Source organism: Somniosus microcephalus, unplaced genomic scaffold (genome assembly GCF_052327205.1).
Source record: "Somniosus microcephalus isolate GS21.2 unplaced genomic scaffold, FLI_Smic_1.0 unresolved_chr2, whole genome shotgun sequence".
Taxonomy (NCBI): domain Eukaryota; kingdom Metazoa; phylum Chordata; class Chondrichthyes; order Squaliformes; family Somniosidae; genus Somniosus; species Somniosus microcephalus.
The window spans coordinates 34,102,124-34,122,541 of NW_028225180.1; the positions used below are offsets into that span (position 1 = coordinate 34,102,124).

The 20,418-nt window shown below is 46.8% G+C and overlaps 1 protein-coding gene across 5 annotated transcripts in view; it reads right to left on the reverse strand.

The window, feature by feature from the left end:
• The window catches only part of zfp91 (ZFP91 zinc finger protein, atypical E3 ubiquitin ligase), a 116,578-nt gene that overhangs the window by 11,568 nt on the left and 84,592 nt on the right, over positions 1 to 20,418 (reverse strand). For 3 of the 5 annotated variants that reach the window (XM_085975927.1, XM_085975931.1, XM_085975928.1), the window contains 2 exons: positions 15,861 to 15,911; positions 15,530 to 15,608 (listed from right to left, as the gene is read on the reverse strand). In XM_085975927.1, the coding sequence (XP_085832053.1) occupies positions 15,530 to 15,608; positions 15,861 to 15,911 (130 nt within the window). Of the gene's footprint in view, positions 1 to 9,448; positions 9,752 to 15,529; positions 15,609 to 15,860; positions 15,912 to 20,418 lie in introns of those variants that run through there. The other 2 variants (XM_085975929.1, XM_085975930.1) reach the window with 2 other exon arrangements.

Here is a 20,418-nt window from a genome sequence, read left to right on the forward strand (position 1 = left end):
TCTCCTGCCGCTCAGCCAATTTCCTAACCAGGTCAATAATTTGCCTTCAATTCCATGGCCTTCAACTTTAGTTAACAGTCTCTTATGTGGGACTTTATCAAATGCCTTCTGGAAGTCCATATTAAGAACATCCAGACATTTCCCCTGTCCACTACTTTAGTCACCTCTTCAAAAAAATTCAATCAGGTTTGTCAGGCATGACCTACCTTTCACAAATCCATGCTGGCTCTCTCTGATCAGCTGAAAATGTTCAAGGTGTTCAGTCACCCGATCCTTAATTATACACACTAGTAAATTTGTGACAACTGATGTTAGGCTAACTGATCTATAATTCCCTGGTTTCCCTCTCATTTCTTAAATAGTGGAGTGACATGTGCAATTTTCCAATCTAAAGGAATGGTTCCCAAATCGAGGGAATTTTGGAAGATTAGAGTTAGGGCATCTACAATGTGCTCACCTACTTTCTTTAAAACCCTGCGGTGGAAACCATCTGGTCCTGGGGATTTGTCACTCTTTAGTGCCATTATTTTCTTCCTTACATTAATTTTGGTGAGTCCCTGTTTCAATATTAGTTTCCTTGGGATTACTGGCATGCTGACCTATTCCTCTACTGTAAATACAGACTCAAAGTAATTATTCACCATGTCCGCCATTTCCTTAACATTGACAATATCTCCGTTATCAGTTTTCAAGGGGCCAACATTGCTCTTGACCACCCTCTTTTTTAATATAATTGTAAAACATTTTTGCGTGATTTTGATATCCCTTGCGAGTTTCTTTTCATACTTGTTTTTGTGATTAGATCCTGTTCTAGGTCAGAGTGACATGACAACTTACAGGAAACTCTCGTTTAAACGGCACCTAAATATCTGGAATTCTATATTAACTGGCAAAATTCATACTCCAAAAACACCACCTCAATAACCGGAAATGTTGCCGAGTCCAAGTCCCCCGCGGTGGCCGAGTTAGTCAGTGGGGGTAGTTCTCCAAACTGCCACTACTCGGCTTCTTGGTGCTGTCGGAAGTCCAATTACTGTATACTGCACATTTCTTGATTTTTTTTATTTTTGTTTGTTAAAAATAGCCTCTATAGATAACCCTCTCTGTCACCCGGAATTTATAATCAACCGGCACCATCCCAGTCCTGTCGGTGCCGGATACCAAAGAGTTTCCTGTATATATTTATATAGTGCCTTCAATGTAGCAAAATGTCCCAAGTTGCTTCACAGGAGCGTAATCAATAAAAATTTTGACACTGAGTCACAGAAGGAGAGAATCAGGACAGACGACCAAAAGCTTGGTCAGAGAGGCAGGTTTTAAAGGAACATCTTGAAAGGAGGAGGTAGAGAGGCTTAGGGAAGGAATTCCAGAGCTTTGAGCCTCGGCAGATGGAGGCATGGCCACCAATGGTGGAGCGATTTAAAATCGGGGAAGTGCAAAAGGCCAGAATTAGAGGAGCGCAAAAATCTCGGAGGGTTGAGGTCTGGAGGAGGTTACAGAGATAGCGAGGGCCATGGAGGGGGTTCAAAACAAGGATGAGGATTTTTTTATTTTTTTTTATTTTTTTTTTTATAATTGTCGGACTGGGATCCAGTGTAGGTCAGCAAGCACAAGGGCGATGGGTGAACGGGACTTGGTGAGAGTTAAAATACGGCAGCAGGGTTTATGTAGGGTGGAAGATGGAAAGCGAGCCAGGAGAGCATTGGAATGGTCAAGTCCAGAGGTGACAAAGGCATGGATGAGGGTTTCAGCAGCAGATGAGCCGAGGCAGAGGCGGAGTCGGGCGATTGAGTACAAAAGTAGAGAAGTTTTGCTGAATCGTTATGAAGCGCTGGTTAGGCCACAACTGCATCCAGTTCTGGTCACCACACTTTAGGAAGGATGTGAAGGCCCTTGAGAGGGTGCAGAGGAGATTTACCAGAATGGTTCCGGGGATGGGGGATCTTAGCTACAAGGACAGGTTGGAGAAGCTGGATTTGTTTTCATTGGAGCAAAGGAGGTTGATTTGATAAAGGTGTACACGATAAGGACGGGTTTGGATAGGCTAGACGGGGAAAGGCTGCTCCCACTAGCCACTTGAGGGAAATAAACTTGCAGGGTTACGGGGATAGAGCGGGGGAATGGGACTGACTGGATTGCTCTACAGAGGGCCGGCATGGACTCGATGGGCCAAATGGCCTCCTTCTGTGCCGTTATGACACTATGACTATGTTACGAAGGTGGAAGTAGGCAGTCTTGGTGACGAAGCGGGTATGTGGTCAGAAGCTCATCTTGGGTCAAATACAACACCAAGGTTGCGAGCGGTCTGGCTCAGCTTCAGGCAGTTGCCAGGGAGTGGGATGGAGTCGGTGGCCAGGGTACTGAGTTTGTGGTAGGGACCGAAGACAATGGCTTCAGTCTTCCCAATAATTAGTTGGAGGAAATTCCTGCTCATCCAGTACTGGATGTTGGACAAGCAGTTGACAAATCAGAGACAGTAGAGGGGTCCAGAGAGGTGGCGGTGAGGTAGAGCCGAGTGTCATCAGCGTACACATGGAACTTAATGTTGTGTTTTCCGATGATGTCGCCGAGGAGCAGCATGTAGATGTGAAATAGAAGGGGGCCAAGGATAGATCCTTGGGGGACACCAGAGGTAGCAGTGCAGGAGTGGGAAGAGACGCCATTGCAGGCAATTCTCTGGCTATGATTCGATAGATAATAGAACCAAGCGAGTGCAGTCCCACCCTCAGTACAGAAATAGGAGGATAGAGCAGATGAATGCGTGGCTGGAGAGATGGTGCAGGTGGGAGGACTTTAGATTCCTGAGGCATTGGGACCGTTTCTGGGGGAGGCGGGACCTGTTGCAGCTCAACAGAGCCAGGACCAATATCCTTGTTTGGGGGGGGGGGGGGGGGGGGGTAAACTAGCTGGGCAGGGGGATGGGAACCTGAGAATAGATTCAGAAGGGAGAGAAGCAAAGCTTAAATTAGAAAGCAGAAAAGTAGAAAGTGAATTTGGAAGACAGAGGAAGCAAGGGCTAGAAAATAGACAACAAGGGAGTTTGGCAGTGCTAATGGTATATACTTCAATGCAAGGTGTATAGGGAATAAGGCAGATGAGCTGAGAGTACAGATAGACACTTGGGAGTATGATATTATGGCTATTACTGAGACATGGCTGAAAGAAGGCAGGTATGGCAGCTCAACATTCCTGGTTACAGGGTTTTCAGACAAGATAGAGAGAGGGGTAAAAAAAAAAAAAAAAGAGGGGGTGTCACAGTATTTATTAAATAAATAATTCCAGCTGTGAGGAGGGATGATATGTTCGAAGGATCATCAAAGGAGGCCATATGGGTTGAATTGAAGAACAAAAAAGGGGTGATCACACTGCTGGGAGTGCACTCTTGACCCCCAAACAGTCAGAGGGAGATAGAAGAGCAAATATGTAGGCAAATTTCTGAGAAGTGCAAAAACTATAGGGCAGTAATAGAAGGGGATTTCAACTACCCTAATATAAACTGGGTTAAAATTAGTGTGAAAGGTATAGAGGGTGCGGAATTCCTAAAATGCATTCAGGAGAACTTTTTTAGCCAGTATGCAACAAGCCCAGCAAGGGAGGGGGCGGTTCTGGACTTAGTTTCAGGGAATGAAACTGGGCAGGTGGAAGGGGTATCAGTGGGGGAGTATATTGGTGGTAGTGATCATAATTCAATTAGATTTAGGGTAGTTATAGAAAAGGACAAAGATAGACCAGGAATAAAAGTTCTCAATTGGGGAAAAGCCAATTTTGCTAAGCTGAGATGGGATTTAGCCAAAGTGGACTGGAAACAGCTACTTGAAGGTAAATCAGTGTCAGAGCAGTGGGAGGCATTCGAGCAGGAGATCCCGAGGGTTCAGAGCAAGTTATGTTCCCTTAAAGAAAAAGGGTGGGACTAAAAAATCTAGAGCCCCCTGGATGGCAAGGGACATCCAGGGTAGGATAAAGAAAGAAAAAAAGAGGCTTATGACAGATCCCGAGGGCTCGATACTGCAGAAACTCGAGGAGTATAGAAAGTGCAGGAGTGCAATTAAAAAGGAAATTAGGAAAGCAAAGAGAGAGCAAGCATGAAAACATTTTGGCAAGTAAAATCAAGGCAAACCCAAACATGTTTTATAAATGCATTAAGAGCAAGCAGATAACTAATGAAAGAGCAGAGCCTATTAGAGACCATAAAGGTAATGTGTGTGTGGCGGCGGAAGACATGGGTATGGTTCTTAATGAATACTTTGCGTCCGTTTTCACAAAAGAGAGGGGTGATGCAGACATTGCAATCAGGGAGGAGGAGTATGAAATATTAGATGAAATAAACAGTGAGAGAAGAAGTATTAAGGGGCTTAGCAGCTTTGAAAGTGGATAAATCTCCAGGCCTGGATGAAATGTATCCAAGGCTGTTAAGAGACGCAAAAGAGGAAATAGCAGAGGTTCCGACCATCATTTTCCAATTGTCTCTGGCTACAGGTAAGGTGCTGAAGGACTGCTAACGTTGTACCTTTGTTTAAAAAGGGATAAACGGATAGACCGAGTAATTACAGGCCAGTCAGCCTAACCTCGGTGGTGGGGAAATTATTGGAAAAAGTTCTGAGGGACAGGATAAATCTTCATTTAGAAAGACACGGATTAATCAAGGACAGTCAGCATGGATTTGTTAAGGAAAGGTCAGTCTGACTAACTTGCTTGAATTTTGAGGAGGTAACAAGGAGGGTCGATGAGGGTAGTGCGTTTGACGTACTGTATATGGACTTCAGCAAGGCTTTTGATAAGGTCCCACATGGCAGACTGGTCACCAAAGTGAAAGCCCATGGGATCCAGGGCAAAGTGGCAAGTTGGTTCCAAAATTGGCACGGAGACAGGAAGCGAAGGGTAATGGTTGATGGGTGTTTTTGTGACTGGAAGGCTGTTTCCAGTGGGGTTCCGCAGGGCTCAGTACAAGGTCCCTTGCTTTTTGTGGTATACATCAACCATCTTGACTTGAATATAGGCAGTATGATTAAGAAGTTTGCAGATGATACTAAAATTGGTTGTGTGGCTGATAATAAAGAAGAAAGCTGTAGACTGCAGGAAGATATCAATGAACTGGTCAGAACAGTGGAAAATGGAATTCAATCCGGAGAAGTGTGAGGTAATGCATTTGGGCAGGGCTAACAAGGCAAGGGAATACACAATTAAATGGTAGTACAGGAAACTTTGTGCTATCCGGCACCGACGGAACCGAGCTGTTGCCGTCCCATCAAAACTGCCGGACAAATCAGCGCTAATGTTGAAACATACGGAGATTTTGAGCTCCGTATCTGGCAACAAACCCTGTTGCTTAGCAACAGCTTCTAAACAAACAGTCAGCCGTACCTTGCAAGCGTCTCTGTAGCTTAGCAACAGCTTCAGAGAGACCTTGCAGAGCCTGACTGGTGGAGAAAAAAAAGCAACAAAAAGAAGAAAAAAACTAACGAAACGGCTCCTGATTTTTGCCGGTGGCTCGAGCATTCCGGACAGTTAACCTCCGGATAAACCAGTTTCCTGTACACTGAGAAGTGTAGAGCAACAAAGGGACCTTGGAGTGCCGGTCCACAGATCCCTGAAGGTAGCAGGCCAAGTAGATAAGGTGGTTAAGGCGGCATACGGAATACTTGCTTTTATAGAAACATAGAAAAATAGGAGCAGGAGTAGGCCATTCGGCCCTTTGAGCCTGCTCCACCATTCAATATGATCATGGCTGATCCTCTATCTCAATACCATATTCCCGCTCTTTCCCCATACCCCTTGATGCCTTGTGTGTCTAAAAATCTATCTATCTCCTTCTTAAATATATTCAGTGACTTGGCCTCCACAGCCTTCTGTGGTAGACAATTCCACAGGTTCACCACCGAGTGAAGAAATTTCTCCTCATCAGTCCTAAATGTCCTACCCCGTATCCCGAGACTGTGACCCCTCATTCTAGACCCCCCAAGCCAGGAGAAACATCCTCCCTGCATCCAGTCTGTCTAGCCCTGTCAGAATTTTATACATTTGAATGAGATCCCCTCTCATTCTTTTAAACTCTAGTGAATACAGGCCTAGTCGACCCAATCTCTCCTCATGCGACAGTCCTGCCATCCCAGGAATCAGTCTGGTGAACCTTTGCTGCACTCCCTCTATGGCAAGTATATCCTTTCTTGGGTAAGGAGACCAAAACTGCACACAGTACTCCAGGTGTGGTCTCGCCAAAGCCCTGTATAACTGTAGCAAGACATCCTTCCTCCTGTACTCAAATCCTCTTGCAATGAAGGCCAACATACCATTTGTCTTCCTAACTGCTTCCTGGATCTGCAGGTTTGCTTTCAGTGACTGGTGTACAAGGACACCCAGGTCCCTTTGTACATCAACATTTCCCAATCTATCACCATTTAAATAATACTCTGCCTTTGTTTTTCCTACCGAAGTGGATAACTTCACAGTTATCCACATTATACTGCATCTGCCATGTATTTGCCCACTCACTCAACTTGTCTAAATTGCCTTGAAGCCTTTGTATCTTCCTCAACTCACAACCCCACCTAGCTTAATGTCATCAGCAAACTTGGGAATATTATATTTGGTTCCCTCATCCAAATCATTGATAAATCTTGTGAATAGCTGGGGCCCAAGCACTGATCCCTGCGGTACCACACTAGTCACCGCCTGCCACCCCGAAAAAGGCCCATTTATTCCTACACTCTGTTTCCTGTCTGTTAACCTATTTTCAATCCATGCCAGTACTGTATATTACCTCCAATCCCAAGTGCTTTAATTTTGCAAACTAACCTCTTATGTGGGACTTTATCGAAGGCCTTCTGAAAATCCAAATACACCTCATCCATTCTACCAGTTACATCCTCAAAAAACTCCAGTAGGTTTGTCAAACATGATTTCCCTCTCATAAATCCACGTTGACTTTGTCTAATCCTGTTGATATTTTCTAAGTGTCCTGTTATCACATCCTTTATAATAGACGCTTGCATTTTCCCTACTACTAATGTTCGGCTAACCAGTCTGTAGTTCCCCGTTTTCTCTCTCCCTCCTTTTTTAAATAGTGGGCTTACATTTCCCACCCTCTAATCTGCAGGAACTGTTCCTTAATCTATAGAATTTTGGATGACGACAACCAATCCATTATTTCCATGGCTACCTCTTTTAGTACTCTGGGATGCAGATTATCAGGCCATGGGGATTTATCGGTTTTCAGTCCCATTAATTTCTCCAGGACTACTTTTTTAATAATACTATTCCTCCTTCTCACTAGACCCTTGGTTCCCTAGCATTTCTGGGAAGTTATTTGTGCCCTCTTGTGAAGACAGAATCAAAGGTTTTTTTTAATTGCTCTGCCATTTGCTTGTTCCCCATTATTAGCCAAGGCATAGAATACAAGAGCAGGGAGGTTATGCTTGAACTGTATAAAACACTAGTTAGGCCACAGCTAGAGTTCTGCGTGCAGTTCTGGTCACCACATTACAGGAAAGATGTGATTGCAGAGAGGGTACAGAGGAGATTTACAAGGATGTTACCTGGACTGGAGAGTTTTAACCATGAGGAAAGTGTGGATAGGAAGGACCTATTTCCCTTAGCAGAGGGGTCAACAACCACAGGGCATAGGTTTAAAGTAATTGGTAGGTTCAGAGGGGATTTGAGAGGAAATTTGTTCACCCAGAGGGTGGTGGGGGTCTGGAACTCACTGCCTGAAAGAGTGGTAGAGGCTGAAACCCTCACCACATTTAAAAAGTGCTTGGATGTGCACTTGAAGTGCCGTAATGTACAGGGCTATGGACCAAGAGCTGGAAAGTGGAATTAGGCTTGATAGCTCTTTGGTGGCCGGTGCGGACGATGGGCCGGAATGGCCTCCTTCCGTGCTGTAAATTTCTGTGATTCTATGATTCACCCACCTGGACGTCGGCGGAGAGGCGTTGGAGGAGGATAGTGTGGTCAACTGTGTTGAAGGCGGCAGATAGGTCGAGAAGGGTGAGGAGTGATAGTTTACCACAGTCCCCGTCACATAGGATATCAATTGTGACTTTGAAAAAGGCCTTTTCAGTGCTGTGGCGAGGGCGGAAACCGGATTGGAGGGAATCAAACATGGATTTGCGGGAAAGGTGGGCATGGATTTGGAAGACAACAACACGTTCAAGGACTTTGGAGAGAAAATGGAGGTTGGAGATGGGGCGGTAGTTTGCAAGGACGGTGGGGTCAAGGGTGTTTTTTTTTGTTGAGAAGAGTGGTGACGTAATATTTGAAGGGGAGAGGAACAGTAACTGAGGCGAGGGAACCATTAATATCAGGTAACAAGTAAGCCAGGAAGGGAAGTTGGGTGGTCAGCAGTTTGGTGGGACCAGGAGGCAAGTCTCATGGACAAGATGAGCTCAGAGAGAGCACGGCAGGAAATAGATAGAATCAAGAGTTCAGGGATAGGGCAGTGGGGAACATTTGGTGAAGTTTGGCCCGGCGGGTTAGAAACATAGAAGATAGGAGCAGGAGTAGGCCATTCGGCCCTTCGAGCCTGCTCCGCCATTCAACGAGATCATGGCTGATCATCCAAACCCTAGCACCCGGTCCCTACACCGACAGCCATCCCACCCAAGCCCTATCCCCGTAACCCCACATATTTAATCCCCCCTAACACTAAGGGCCAATTTTTATCATGGCCAATCAACCTATCCCGCACATCTTTGGGCTGTGGGAGGAAACCGGAGCACCCGGAGGAAACCCACGCAAACACGGGGAGAATGTGCAAACTCCACACAGTCACCCGAGGCCGGATTTGAACCCAGGTCCCTGGCGCTGTGAGGCAACAGTGCTAACCACTATGCCACCGTGCTGAAGGGAGGGAAGCAGCAGAGGCGGCTGAACTGATGGTCTCAATCTTTGTGACAACAAAGTCCATGAGCTCCTCGCACTTGCTGTTGGACGTGAGTGTGGTTTAAGAAGACGGCTTGTGGGTGAATCATAATCAACTTTATCATAATCAACTTTATTGTCATTGTTAGTGCACAGTGCAGTACAACAAAATGAAGGCTTGCGGCTCCCGAGAGTGTACATTTAGATTAAGACACTTAAACATTCAACATTCATTTGGCTTGTAATATATTAACATAAACATAATAAAGTGCATTGGCAGATGTGCAGGCTTTAGAGTTTATTTGTAGAGTTCAGTAGGATGACAGCCCTGGGAAAGAAGCTGTTCCTAAATCTGGTCGTTCGGGTGCGAATGCATCTGTAGCGTCTCCCAGATGGCAGGAGGGCGAACAGACTGTGGCTGGGGTGGGTAGGGTCTTTGATGATGGACCGTGACCTCCGTAAACAGCGTTTCTGGTATATGTGCTCTATGGTCGGTAGCCGGGTGCCGGTAATGCATTGGGCAGTTTTGACTACCCGCTGCAGGGCTTTCCGGTCATAGGAGCTACAGCTGCCATACCATACTGTGATACAGTTCGTCAGGATGCTCTCTATAGTGCAGCGGTAGAAGTTAGAGAGGATCAGGGGTGACAGGTTACATCCCTTCAGCCTCCTTAGGAAATATAGACGCTGCTGGGCCTTCTTCACCAAAGAGGTATTGAGGGACCAGGAGAGGTCTTCCGTGATGTGGACTCCGAGGAACTTAAAGCTGTCCACCCTTTCCACCACAGCCCCATGGATGTGGATGGGGGTGTGAATTCCGCCTTTAGACTTCCTTCCACAATGATTTCCTTGGTTTCCTTGAAGCCGGGTGTTAGCTTTGCATTCCAGGATGATTCTGGAATAGTCAACAGTTTTAGCAATGGAGAGCAGGACCCGATAGTGCTTTAACTGGTCTAGCAATGGATGGTTAAACCAGTTGTCTGCCATAGACGTTTAAACCAGTTGCCCACCATAGAAGTTCAAAACTGCATCCCTTGGACTTAAGGGAGCGGAGGTGAGGGGGTCCACTAGGGGGAATGACTAGGATGAGAGAGAGTAATGGTTTTAATGGTGACAAGGGCATCAAAGGTGGAGTAGAGGGTGTGATTTAGCAAATCAGTAGCTGCAGAACTGTCATGGTGAATGGACGGCCAAAGGCTAGATAGTTGGGAATTGGAAAGTGCAGTAGTAAGTGACTTGAGAGAGTGGGAACATTTTTTCCAGGGGAGGGGACAGAAAGACATCGGGTTAGGAGGGGGAAGGGAGATGTGTGTGGAAAATGATACAAGGATGTGATCAGAGATTGCCTTATCTGTGATCCACACGATGGGAGTAGCAAGGCCGTGAGATGGCGAGGTCGAGGGGGTGGCTGTGAATATGGATAACTTCCTATTAATTTTAAAGGGCAGTAAGTTACACGATTGAAGATTAATTCCCCAGGAGCCTAGATCAGAGCAACACTGCTCAGTCTAACTCGCTGTTCTAGATCAGGCTGACAGTGCTCAGTCCAACCCTCAGTTCTAGATCAGAGTGCCACTGCTCAGTCTAACCCGCTGTTCTAGATCAGAGTGACATGGCACAGTTTAACACACTGTTCTAGATCAGTGAGACACTTGTTCTAGATCAGTGAGCCATTACCAATTCTAACCCACTGTTCTAGACCAGAGTGACATTGCTCAGTGTAAAGCTTTGTTCTAGACCATAGTGACACTGCAGTCTAACCCACTGTTCTACATCAGAGCGACAGTGTTCAGTCTGATCCTTTGTTCGAGATCAGAGTGACGTGGCTCAGCCTAACTCTCTCGTCCAGATCAGGGTGACACTGCTCAGTCTAGTGCGCTGTTCTAGATCAGAGTAGCACTACTCAGTCTAACACACTGTTCTAGATCAGAGTGACACGGCAGTCTAACCCACTGTTCTAGATCAGAGCAACCTTGCTCAGTCTAATCCCCTGTTCTAGATAAGAATGATACTGCTCAGTCTAACCCACTGTTCCAGATAAGGGTGACATTGCTCAGTCTAAGGCTTTGTTTTAGATCGTAGTGACTCTGCCATCTAACCTGTTCCAGATCGGGGACACTGCATGATCCAAGCCACTGTTTTGGATCAGACTGACACTGCCAAGTCTAACCCACTGTTCTAGATCAGAGTGACACAGCAGAGTCTAACTTTCTGTTCCAGATCAGAGTGATACTGCTGTCTAACACACGCTTCTAGATCAGAGTAACACTGCTGAATATAGATCAGAGTAGCAGTCCGCAGTCTAACCCACTGTTCTCGATCTGAGTGGCACTGCTCAGTCTAACCCCCTGTTCTAGATCAGAGCAACAGTGCTAAGTCTAATCCACTGTTCCTGGTCAGAGGAACACTGCCCAGTCTAACGCTCTGTTCTAGATCACAGTAACACAAGAACATAACATAAAACGTAGGAGGTCATTTGGCCCCTCGAGCCTGCTCCGCCTTTCAATAAGATCATGGCTGATCTGATCTTGGCCTCAACTCCACTTCCCTGCCCGCTCCCCATAACCCTCGACTCCCTTACCTTTCAAAAATCTGTCTATCTCCACCTTAAATATATTCAATGACCCAGCCTCCGCAGCTCTCTGGGGAAGAGAATTCCAAAGATTCACAGCCCTCTGAGAAGAAATTCCTCCTCATTTCCGATTTAAAAAGGGTGCCCCCTTATTCTGAAATTATGCCCCCTAGTTCCAGATTCTCCCACGAGGGGAAACATCCTCTCTGCATCTACCCTGTCAAGCCCCTTCAGAATCTTCTATGTTTCAATAAGATCCCCTCTCATTCTTCTAAACTCCAATGAGAATAGGCCCAACCTTTCTTCATAAGACAACCCCTTCATCTCCAGAATCAACCTCGTGAACCTTCTCTGAACTGCCTCCAATGCAAGTATATCCTTCCTTAAATAAGGAGACCAAAACTGTACGCAGTACTCCAGGTGTGGTCTCACCAATGCCCTGTACAGTTGTAACAGGACTTCCCTACTTTAATATTCCAGCCCCTTTGCAATAAAGGTCAACATTCCATTTGCCTTCCTAATTACTTGCTGTACCTGCGTGCTAACTTTTTGTGACTCATGTACAAGGACCCCCAGATCCATTTGTACCTCAGCATTTTGTAATCTCCCCACTTAAATAATAATTTGCTTTTTTATTTTTCCTACCAAAGTGGATAACCTCGCATTTTCCCAAATTATACTCCACCTGCCAGATTTTTGCCCACTCACAGCCGATCTATATTCCTTTGGAGATTCTTCGCATCCTCCACACAGTTTGCTTGCCCACCTATCTTTGTATCAGCAGCAAATTTGGCTACATTACACTAGTCTCTTCAGCCAAGTCATTAATATAGATTGTAAATAGTTGAGGCCCCAGCACCGATCCCTGCGGCATCCACTAGTTTGTCAACCTGAAAATGACCCATTTATCCTGACACACTGTTCGTTAGCCAAACCTCTGTCCATGCTAATATATTACCCCCAGCCCGTGAGCTCTTATCTTATGCAGTAACCTTTTATGTGGCACTTTATCAAATGCCTTCTGGAAATCCAAATACACATCTACTGGTTCCCCTTTATCCACCCTGCTCGTTACATCCTTAAAGAACTCCAGCAAATTTGTCAAACTTGATTTCCCTTTCATAAAACCATGCTGTTTCTGCTTGACGATATTTTGATTTTCTAAATGTCCTGCTACCACTTTCTTAATGATGGACTCCAGCATTTTCCCAATGACAGATGTTAGGCTAACTGGTCAATAGTTGCCTGCTTTCTGTCTCCCTCTAGGGTGCTACATTTGCGGTTTTCCAGTCCACTGGGATCTCTCCAGAATCCAGGGAATGTTGGTAGATTACAACCACTGCATCCACTATCTCTGCAGCCACCTCTTTTAAGACTCTAGGATGCAGGCCATCGGGTCCAGGGGACTTGTCCACCTTTAGTCCCATTAGTTTGTCGAGTACATTCTCTCTAGTGATAGTGATTGTTTTAAATTTCCACCCCCCCCCCCAATAGCCCCTTGATTATCCATTATTGGGATGCTTTTAGTGTCTTCTGCCGTGAAGACCGATACAAAATATTTTTTTCCAAAGTCTCCGCCATTTTGCTGTTTCCCATTATTAATTCCCCAGACTCATCCTTCAGGGGACCAACATTTACTATAGCTACTGTCTTCCTTTTTATATATCTGTAGAAGCTCTTGCTATCTGTTTTTATATTTCTTGCTAGCTTACTCCTCATAAGCTAGCTTCTCTCTCTTTTTTTAGTCGTCCTTTGCTTGTTTTTGAAAATTGCCCAATCCTCTGGCCTTTCACTATTCTTCGCAATATTGTATGTTTTTGTTTTCAATTTGATACCATCCTTTACTTCCTTAGTTAGCCACGGATGGCTCATCCTTCTCTTACAGTCTCTCTCTCTCTCTCTCACTGGAATATATCTTTGCTGGGAGTTAAGAAATATCTCCTTAAATGGTTGCCACTGCTTTTCTACAGTCTTACCCTGTAATATAATTTTGCAGTCCACTTTAACCAAGTCTGCCTTCATACCTTTGTATTTACCTTTGTTTAAGTTCAGGACACTAGTTTGAGACCTAGCTTTCTCACCCTCAAACTGAATTTGAAATTCTATCATGCTATGATCACTCTTCCCAAGAGAATCCTTCACTTCGAGATCATTAATTAATCCAGCCTCGTTACACATTACCAGCTCTAAAATAGTCCTCTCCCTGGTTGGTTCCACAACATATTGTTCCAAGAAACCATCCCGTATACACTAAGAACTTTTCCTCAAGTTTACACCTTTGCCAATTGCTTTGTCCAATTAAAATCTCCCATGATTATAGCCATAACTTTCTTACAAGCCTCTATTATTTCTCGATTTATACTCTGTCCTACTGTGTGGCTACTGTTTGGGGCCTGTAGCTCACTCCCACCAATGACTTCTTACCATTATTACTTATCTCCATCCAAACTGATACTACATCTTGATCTTCTAGGCCAATATCACTTCTCATTACTGCACTGATCTCATCCCTCATTAACAGAGCCACATCACCTCCTTTTCCTTTCTGCCTATCCTTACAAAATGGCAAATACCCCTGAATATTCAGTTCCCAGCCTTGGTCACCTTGCAACCACCCTCTCTGCAATGGCTATCAGATCATACCCATTTATTTCTATTTGTGCTGTCAGCTCATCTATCTTGTTACGAATGCTGCGTGAGTTCAGATATAGAGCTTTTAATTTTTACCATTTTTGCCTACTCTGGCCCCTCTTTCTGATGCACTCGTGTATATGCTCCGTCACTTCCTGTCACACTCTGGTTATCATTACCACTACCCTGCATTTTTGCATTCTCATTTTTCTTTGACTTTTTAAATTTCCACTCAGCGTATCCCTCCCCCCCACTATTCAGTTTAAAGCCCTATCTACAGCTCTAGTTATTTGATTCACCAAGACACTGATCCCAGACTGGTTCAAATGAAGCCCGTCCTGACAGAACGCTGCTTATTCTAACTCACTGTCCTTGGTCGGAGTGATACTGCTCAGTTTAAGGCTTTGTTCTAGATCATGGTGACGCTGCTGTCGAACCCACTGTTGCAGACCCGAGCGACGGCGCTCAGGGCAGACCCGAGCGACGGCGCTCAGGGCAGAACCGAGCGACGGCGCTCAGGGCAGACCCGAGCGACGGCGCTCAGGGCAGACCCGAGCGACGGCGCTCAGGGCAGACCCGAGCGACGGCGCTCAGGGCAGACCCGAGCGACGGCGCTCAGGGCAGACCCGAGCGACGGCGCTCAGGGCAGACCCGAGCGACGGCGCTCAGGGCAGACCCGAGCGACGGCGCTCAGGGCAGACCCGAGCGACGGCGCTCAGGGCAGACCCGAGCGACGGCGCTCAGGGCAGACCCGAGCGACGGCGCTCAGGGCAGACCCGAGCGACGGCGCTCAGGGCAGACCCGAGCGACACTGCCCAGTCTAACCCTCGGTTCTAGATCTGAGCAACACTGCTCAGTCTAACCCACTGTTCTTGGCTGGAATGACACTGCTGAGTCTAACCCACTGTTCTAGTTCAGAGCATCATTGCTCAGTCTAACCCACTTGTTCTAGATCAGAGTGACACAGTAGAGTCTAACTCTGTTCAAGATTATGGTGACACTGCTCAGTCTAACCCCGTTCTAGATCAGGGCAACAGTGCTGAGTCTAACCCACACTTCTTGGTCGGAGTGATACTGCTCAGTCTAACACACACTTGCAGATCAGAGCAACACTGCTCAGTCTAAGGCTTTGTTCCAGATCATAGTGACACTGCAATCTAACCCACTGTTCTAGATCAGAGCAACAGGGCTCAGTCTAACCCTTTGTTCTAGATCATAGTGACACTGCTCAGTCTAACCCCCTGATCTAGATCAGAGTAATAGTGCTGAGTCTAACCTACCGTTCTATAACAGAGCAACACTGTTCAGTCTAACACTATGTTCTAGATCAGAGTGACACGGCTCAGTCTAACCCTCTGTTCTAGATCAGACTGACACTACTCAATCTAACCGTCTGCAGAGTAGGACATTTGAAAGAAATGTTTATTTTTAAAAAATGAAATGTGCCAAACGGATCAAGTTTGCACTGACCTGCAGGTACCTTGGATTGGCGAGGATCGTTCCGCACCCCTCCATCTCACAGCGCACGTACTGGACAGGAGGCTTCTTCCTGAGGGAGAGGAGCGGGCAGTTAGACCAGGACGTTCACTTACACCCAGCATCGTTATACAGGAAGGCCCACCCTCCCGCTTGCCAACTGTAACCGGGACAATCCCATTTGTGGAAAGTCTCGAACAGTCCTGCGTTGGAAGCGGAGTTGTCCAACGGCAAAGCATCTGTCCTCCCGGTTATACTCCAGTCACTGCCCCCTCCTCCCCCACCCCCCCGGCCGGTTATACAGTAACACACGCAACAGACTTACCGCTTTTTAGGCAATCGAGGGCCTCTGTCTTCTTTGGATCTCCGTGGCCTCCTGTCGAAGATTGAAGAGATGAAGCGTCAGTCAGTTATATATTACAGCGATTTAAACAACATATTATCAGGAGACCACAGTTTGTCCCCTTATAACCCGGTAAGTTAGTCCTCTTCAAGTACATGTCCAATTACCTTTTGAAAGTATCTGAACGGCAATAGATTGGGAGAAGGGGAAGTGCAACGAGACCTGGGTGTCCTTGTGCACCAGTCGCTGAAGGTAAGCATGCAGGTGCAGCAGGCGGTTAAGGCGGCAAATGTTATGTTGGCCTTCATAGCGAGGGGGTTCAAGTACAGGAGCAAGGATGCCTTGCTGCAGTTGTACAGGGCCTTGTTGAGACCACAGCTTGAGTATTGTGTGCAGTTTTGGTCGCCTTATCTGAGGAAGGATGTTCTTGCCATGGAGAGAGTGCAGCGAAGATTCACCAGGCTAATACCTGGGCTGGCAGGAATGACGTATGAAGAGAGATTGGGTCGATTAGGCTTATATTGGCTAGAGTTTAGAATGAGAGGGGATCTCATTGAAACTTATAAAATTCTAACAGGACTAGTCAGACTAGATGCAGGAAGGATGTTCCCAATGGCGGGGGAGTCCAGAACCAGGGGTCACATTCTAAGGAGAAGGGGTAAGCCATTTAGGACTGAGATGAGGAGGAATTTCTTCACCCAGAGAGTGGTGAACCTGTGGAATTCTCTACCACAGAAGACAGTTGAGGCCAATTCATTAAATATATTCAAGAAGGAGTTAGATATATTTCTTATGGCTAAAGGGATCAAGGGATATGGGGAGAAAGCAGGGACATGGTACTGAATTTGGATGATCAGCCATGATCGCATTGAATGGCGGAACAGGCTCGAGGGGGGCCCAATGGCCTACTCCTATCTTCTGTTTCTTATGGAATCTGACTCCGCTATCCCTTCAGGTAAAGCGTTCCAGATCTTAACAACCCTCTGAAGACGTTTCCCCTCATTTCCCCTCTAGCTCTTTTGCCATTTACTTTAAATACGTTACCTCTGGTTAATGACACACTTGCCAGAGGAAACAGTCTCTCCCCATTTGCTGCATCAAATCCCTTTGGTATTTTCATCAATGCTGTTAGGTCTCCCCTTAACCTTCTCTGCTCGAAGGAGAACAATCCCAGCTCCTCCATATAACTGAAGTTCCTCATCCCTGGTGTCACCCTGCTAAACCTTCGCTGTACCCTCTCAAGGGCCTTCACATCCTTAAATGTACACAATACTCCAGCTGAGGTCTAACCAGTGATTTGTAAAGGTTTAGGATGACTTCCTTGTTTTTGTATTCAATGCCCTTTACTTAGAATGCCATGTATCCCATATGCTTTCTGAAGTGCCATATCAACTTGCCCTGCCACCTTCAGAAATTTGTGAATGTGCACCCCCAAGTCCCTCTACTCTTTCATCCCACTCAATCTACTAGTAGCATTTAGATTATTGTTCCAAAGAGTTAAAGTTTTAGCGTGCAGCGATCCTCAAGGGCCCGGGATTCTGAACAGATACGCAGACTTGGATAACATGATACCCTGTGCCCATGGAAGCCGTCCCCCAGACACGGCGCGCGGGGGGCACCCGTCCCCCAGAGACGGCGCGCGGGGGGGGGGGGGGGGGGGGCCCGTCCCCCAGAGACGGTGCGCGAGGGGGGGGCCCGTCCCCCAGAGACGGCGCGCGGTGGGGGGGGGGGGGACCCGTCCCCCAGAGACGGCGCGCGAGGGGGGGGCCCGTCCCCCAGAGACGGCGCGCGGTGGGGGGGGGGGGGGGGGGGGGGACCCGTCCCCCAGAGACGGCGCGCAAGATTCAGAGTTATACAGCACAGAAAGAGGCCCTTCAGCCCATCATGTCTGCGCCGGCCATTAAGCCCCGTCTATTCTAATCCCATTTTCCAGCACTTGGTCCGTAGCCTTGTATGCTATGGCGTTTCAAGTGCTCATCTAAATGCTTTTTGAATGTTGAGGGTTCCTGCCTCTACCACCCTTTCAGGCAGTGAGTTCCAGATTCCAACCACCCTCTGGGTGAAAAAGATTTCCTCAAATCCCCTCTAAACCTCCTGCCCCTTACCGTGAAACTATGCCCCCTGCACGAAGGGGAAAAGTCCCTTTCTATCTACGCTCCTCATAATTTTGTACACCGCTATCTTCTCTGCTCGAAGGAAAACAACCCCAGCCTGTCCAGTCTCTCTTCATAGCTGAAACGCTCCAGCGTTAGGTGTCCAGGGTGAACACATGTGCAGGAAGTGTTTCCAGCTGCAGCTACGCGAAATCCACGTTTCGGAGCTGGTGCTGCGGCTGGAGTCACTGTGGAGCATCCGTGAAGCACGTTTAGTAAGGTGGTCACACCGCAGGTAAAGAGTGCACAGGCAGACAGGGAATGGGTGACCGCCAGACAGAGTAAAAGAACTAGGAAGGTAGTGCAGGAGTCCCCTGGGTCCATCGCCCTCTCCAACAGGTTTTCCGTTTTGGATACTGATGGGGGAGATGGTTTCTCAGGGGAGAGCAGCAAGAGCCAAGTCCGTGGCACTACGAGTGGCTCAGCTGCACAGGTGAGGAAAAGGTGTGGGAGAGCAATAGTGATGGGGGATTTTATCGTAAGGGGAACAGATAGACGTTTCTGTGGCCACAGACGTGACTCCAGGATGGTATGTTGCCTCCCTGGAGCCAGGGTCAATGATGTCAGTGAACAGCTGCAGGGCATTCTGAATGGGGAGGGAGAACAGTCAGAGGTCATGGTTCACATTGGTACCAACGACATGGGTAGAAAGAGCGATGAGGTCCTGCAACAACAATTTAGGGAGCTTGGTAGCAGATTAAAAAGTAGGACCTCAAAGTTGTAATCTCTGGATTACTCCCAGTGCCATGTGCTAGTGAATATAGGAATAGGAGGATAGAGCAGATGAATGTGTGGCTGAAGAGTTTGTGCAGGAGGGAGGCTTTAGTTTCCTGGATCACTGGGTCTGCTTCTGGGGAAGGTGGGACCTGTACAAGTCGGACAGGTTGCACCTGAACCGGAACGGGATCATCCTTGCGGGAAGGTTTGCTAGTACAGGAAACTTTGGTTTAACCGGAGGTTGTATGTCCGGAAACCTCACTCTACCGGCAGAATTCACCCCCCGAAAACAGCGCCTCAGTAACCGGCAATGTTGCCGGTTCCGAGTCCGAGTCTCCAACGGTTGCCGAGTTCATCAGTGGGGGTAGTTCTACAAACTGCCACTACTCGGCCTCTTGGCGCCAGCGGAACTCGGAACACCTCAGAAACCCTGCATCAGGAGTCTCACCCTCCCACGCTGCTGGTAGCCTCTTCTGATCCGCCATTTTTTGGGGTTCCAGTACAGTGCTGTGTGTCTCCAACGCTGCTGCAACTCATTGGACTGCATTAGGGAAATCCCAAAAGTTGATCCAACCAAAAGGAAGAGAGTGGTGTGAACGTCAAAACAGAAAATTGATATATGCAGACGACTAGAAATGGGAGCGAAGCGTATGCACATTATGAAAGAATTCAAAATCGGTTCGTCATAAATGTACGACATCAAAGCGCAGAAGGGTAAGCTGCTCAAGTTTTATGCAAGCTCGGAGACATCTTACAGTGTAGAGAAACGGCGCATGCTTCGTAAGCCTAAGCTTGAAGAGCTGGATACCGTGCTTTATGAGTGGTTTGCTCTGAAGCGTTCAGAGGGTGTTCCGATTTCCGGACCTATGCTAATCGAAAAAGCGAAGGATTTTTACGCAAAGATGGAGCTCACTGACACGTGTGCTTTCTCTGATGGATGGCTATCGTGCTTCAAGGCACGGCATGGGATACGACGACTCGATGTTTGCGGGGAGAAGAAATCAGCTGATCACGACACCGCAGAATACTGCGATTATTTCAATCGGATTGTGCAGCAACACGATTTGTCGCCAGCACAGCTATACAATGCCGATGAAACTGGCTTATTTTGGAGGTTTTTTGCCAGAATCAACACTTGCGGGGGCTAGTGAGGCTAATGCTTCAGGTTACAAGAAAAATAAAGATTGTGTAACCGTGCGAACGCTGCTGGATCACACCGGGTTAAACTTCTCGTCATTGGGAAGTATAAAAATCCCCGTGCATTTAAAAATGTGAGGCACTTACCTGTTGAGTACAAAGCTCAAGCAAATGCTTGGATGGAGAAGGAAATCTTTTCAAATTGGTTCCATCATACTTTTGCTCCATCTGTGAGGGAACATTTCCGTAGAATAAGGAAACCTGAAGATAGCAAATGCATTTTATTGCTGGATAATTGTAGAACCCATCCGCATGAATCAGAGTTGGTTTCTGGAAATATTTTCACCATTTATTTGCCACCAAATGTAACTTCTCTCATACAACCCATGGACCAGGGCGTTATCCAAAATCTCAAGTGTCATTACAAGAAAGACTTCCTACGTAGACTGATAAGGCAAGATGACAATACAGGTATTCAGGCATTTCAGAAGGAATACAATCTTAAAGATGCCATCTTTAATGTTGCATGTTCC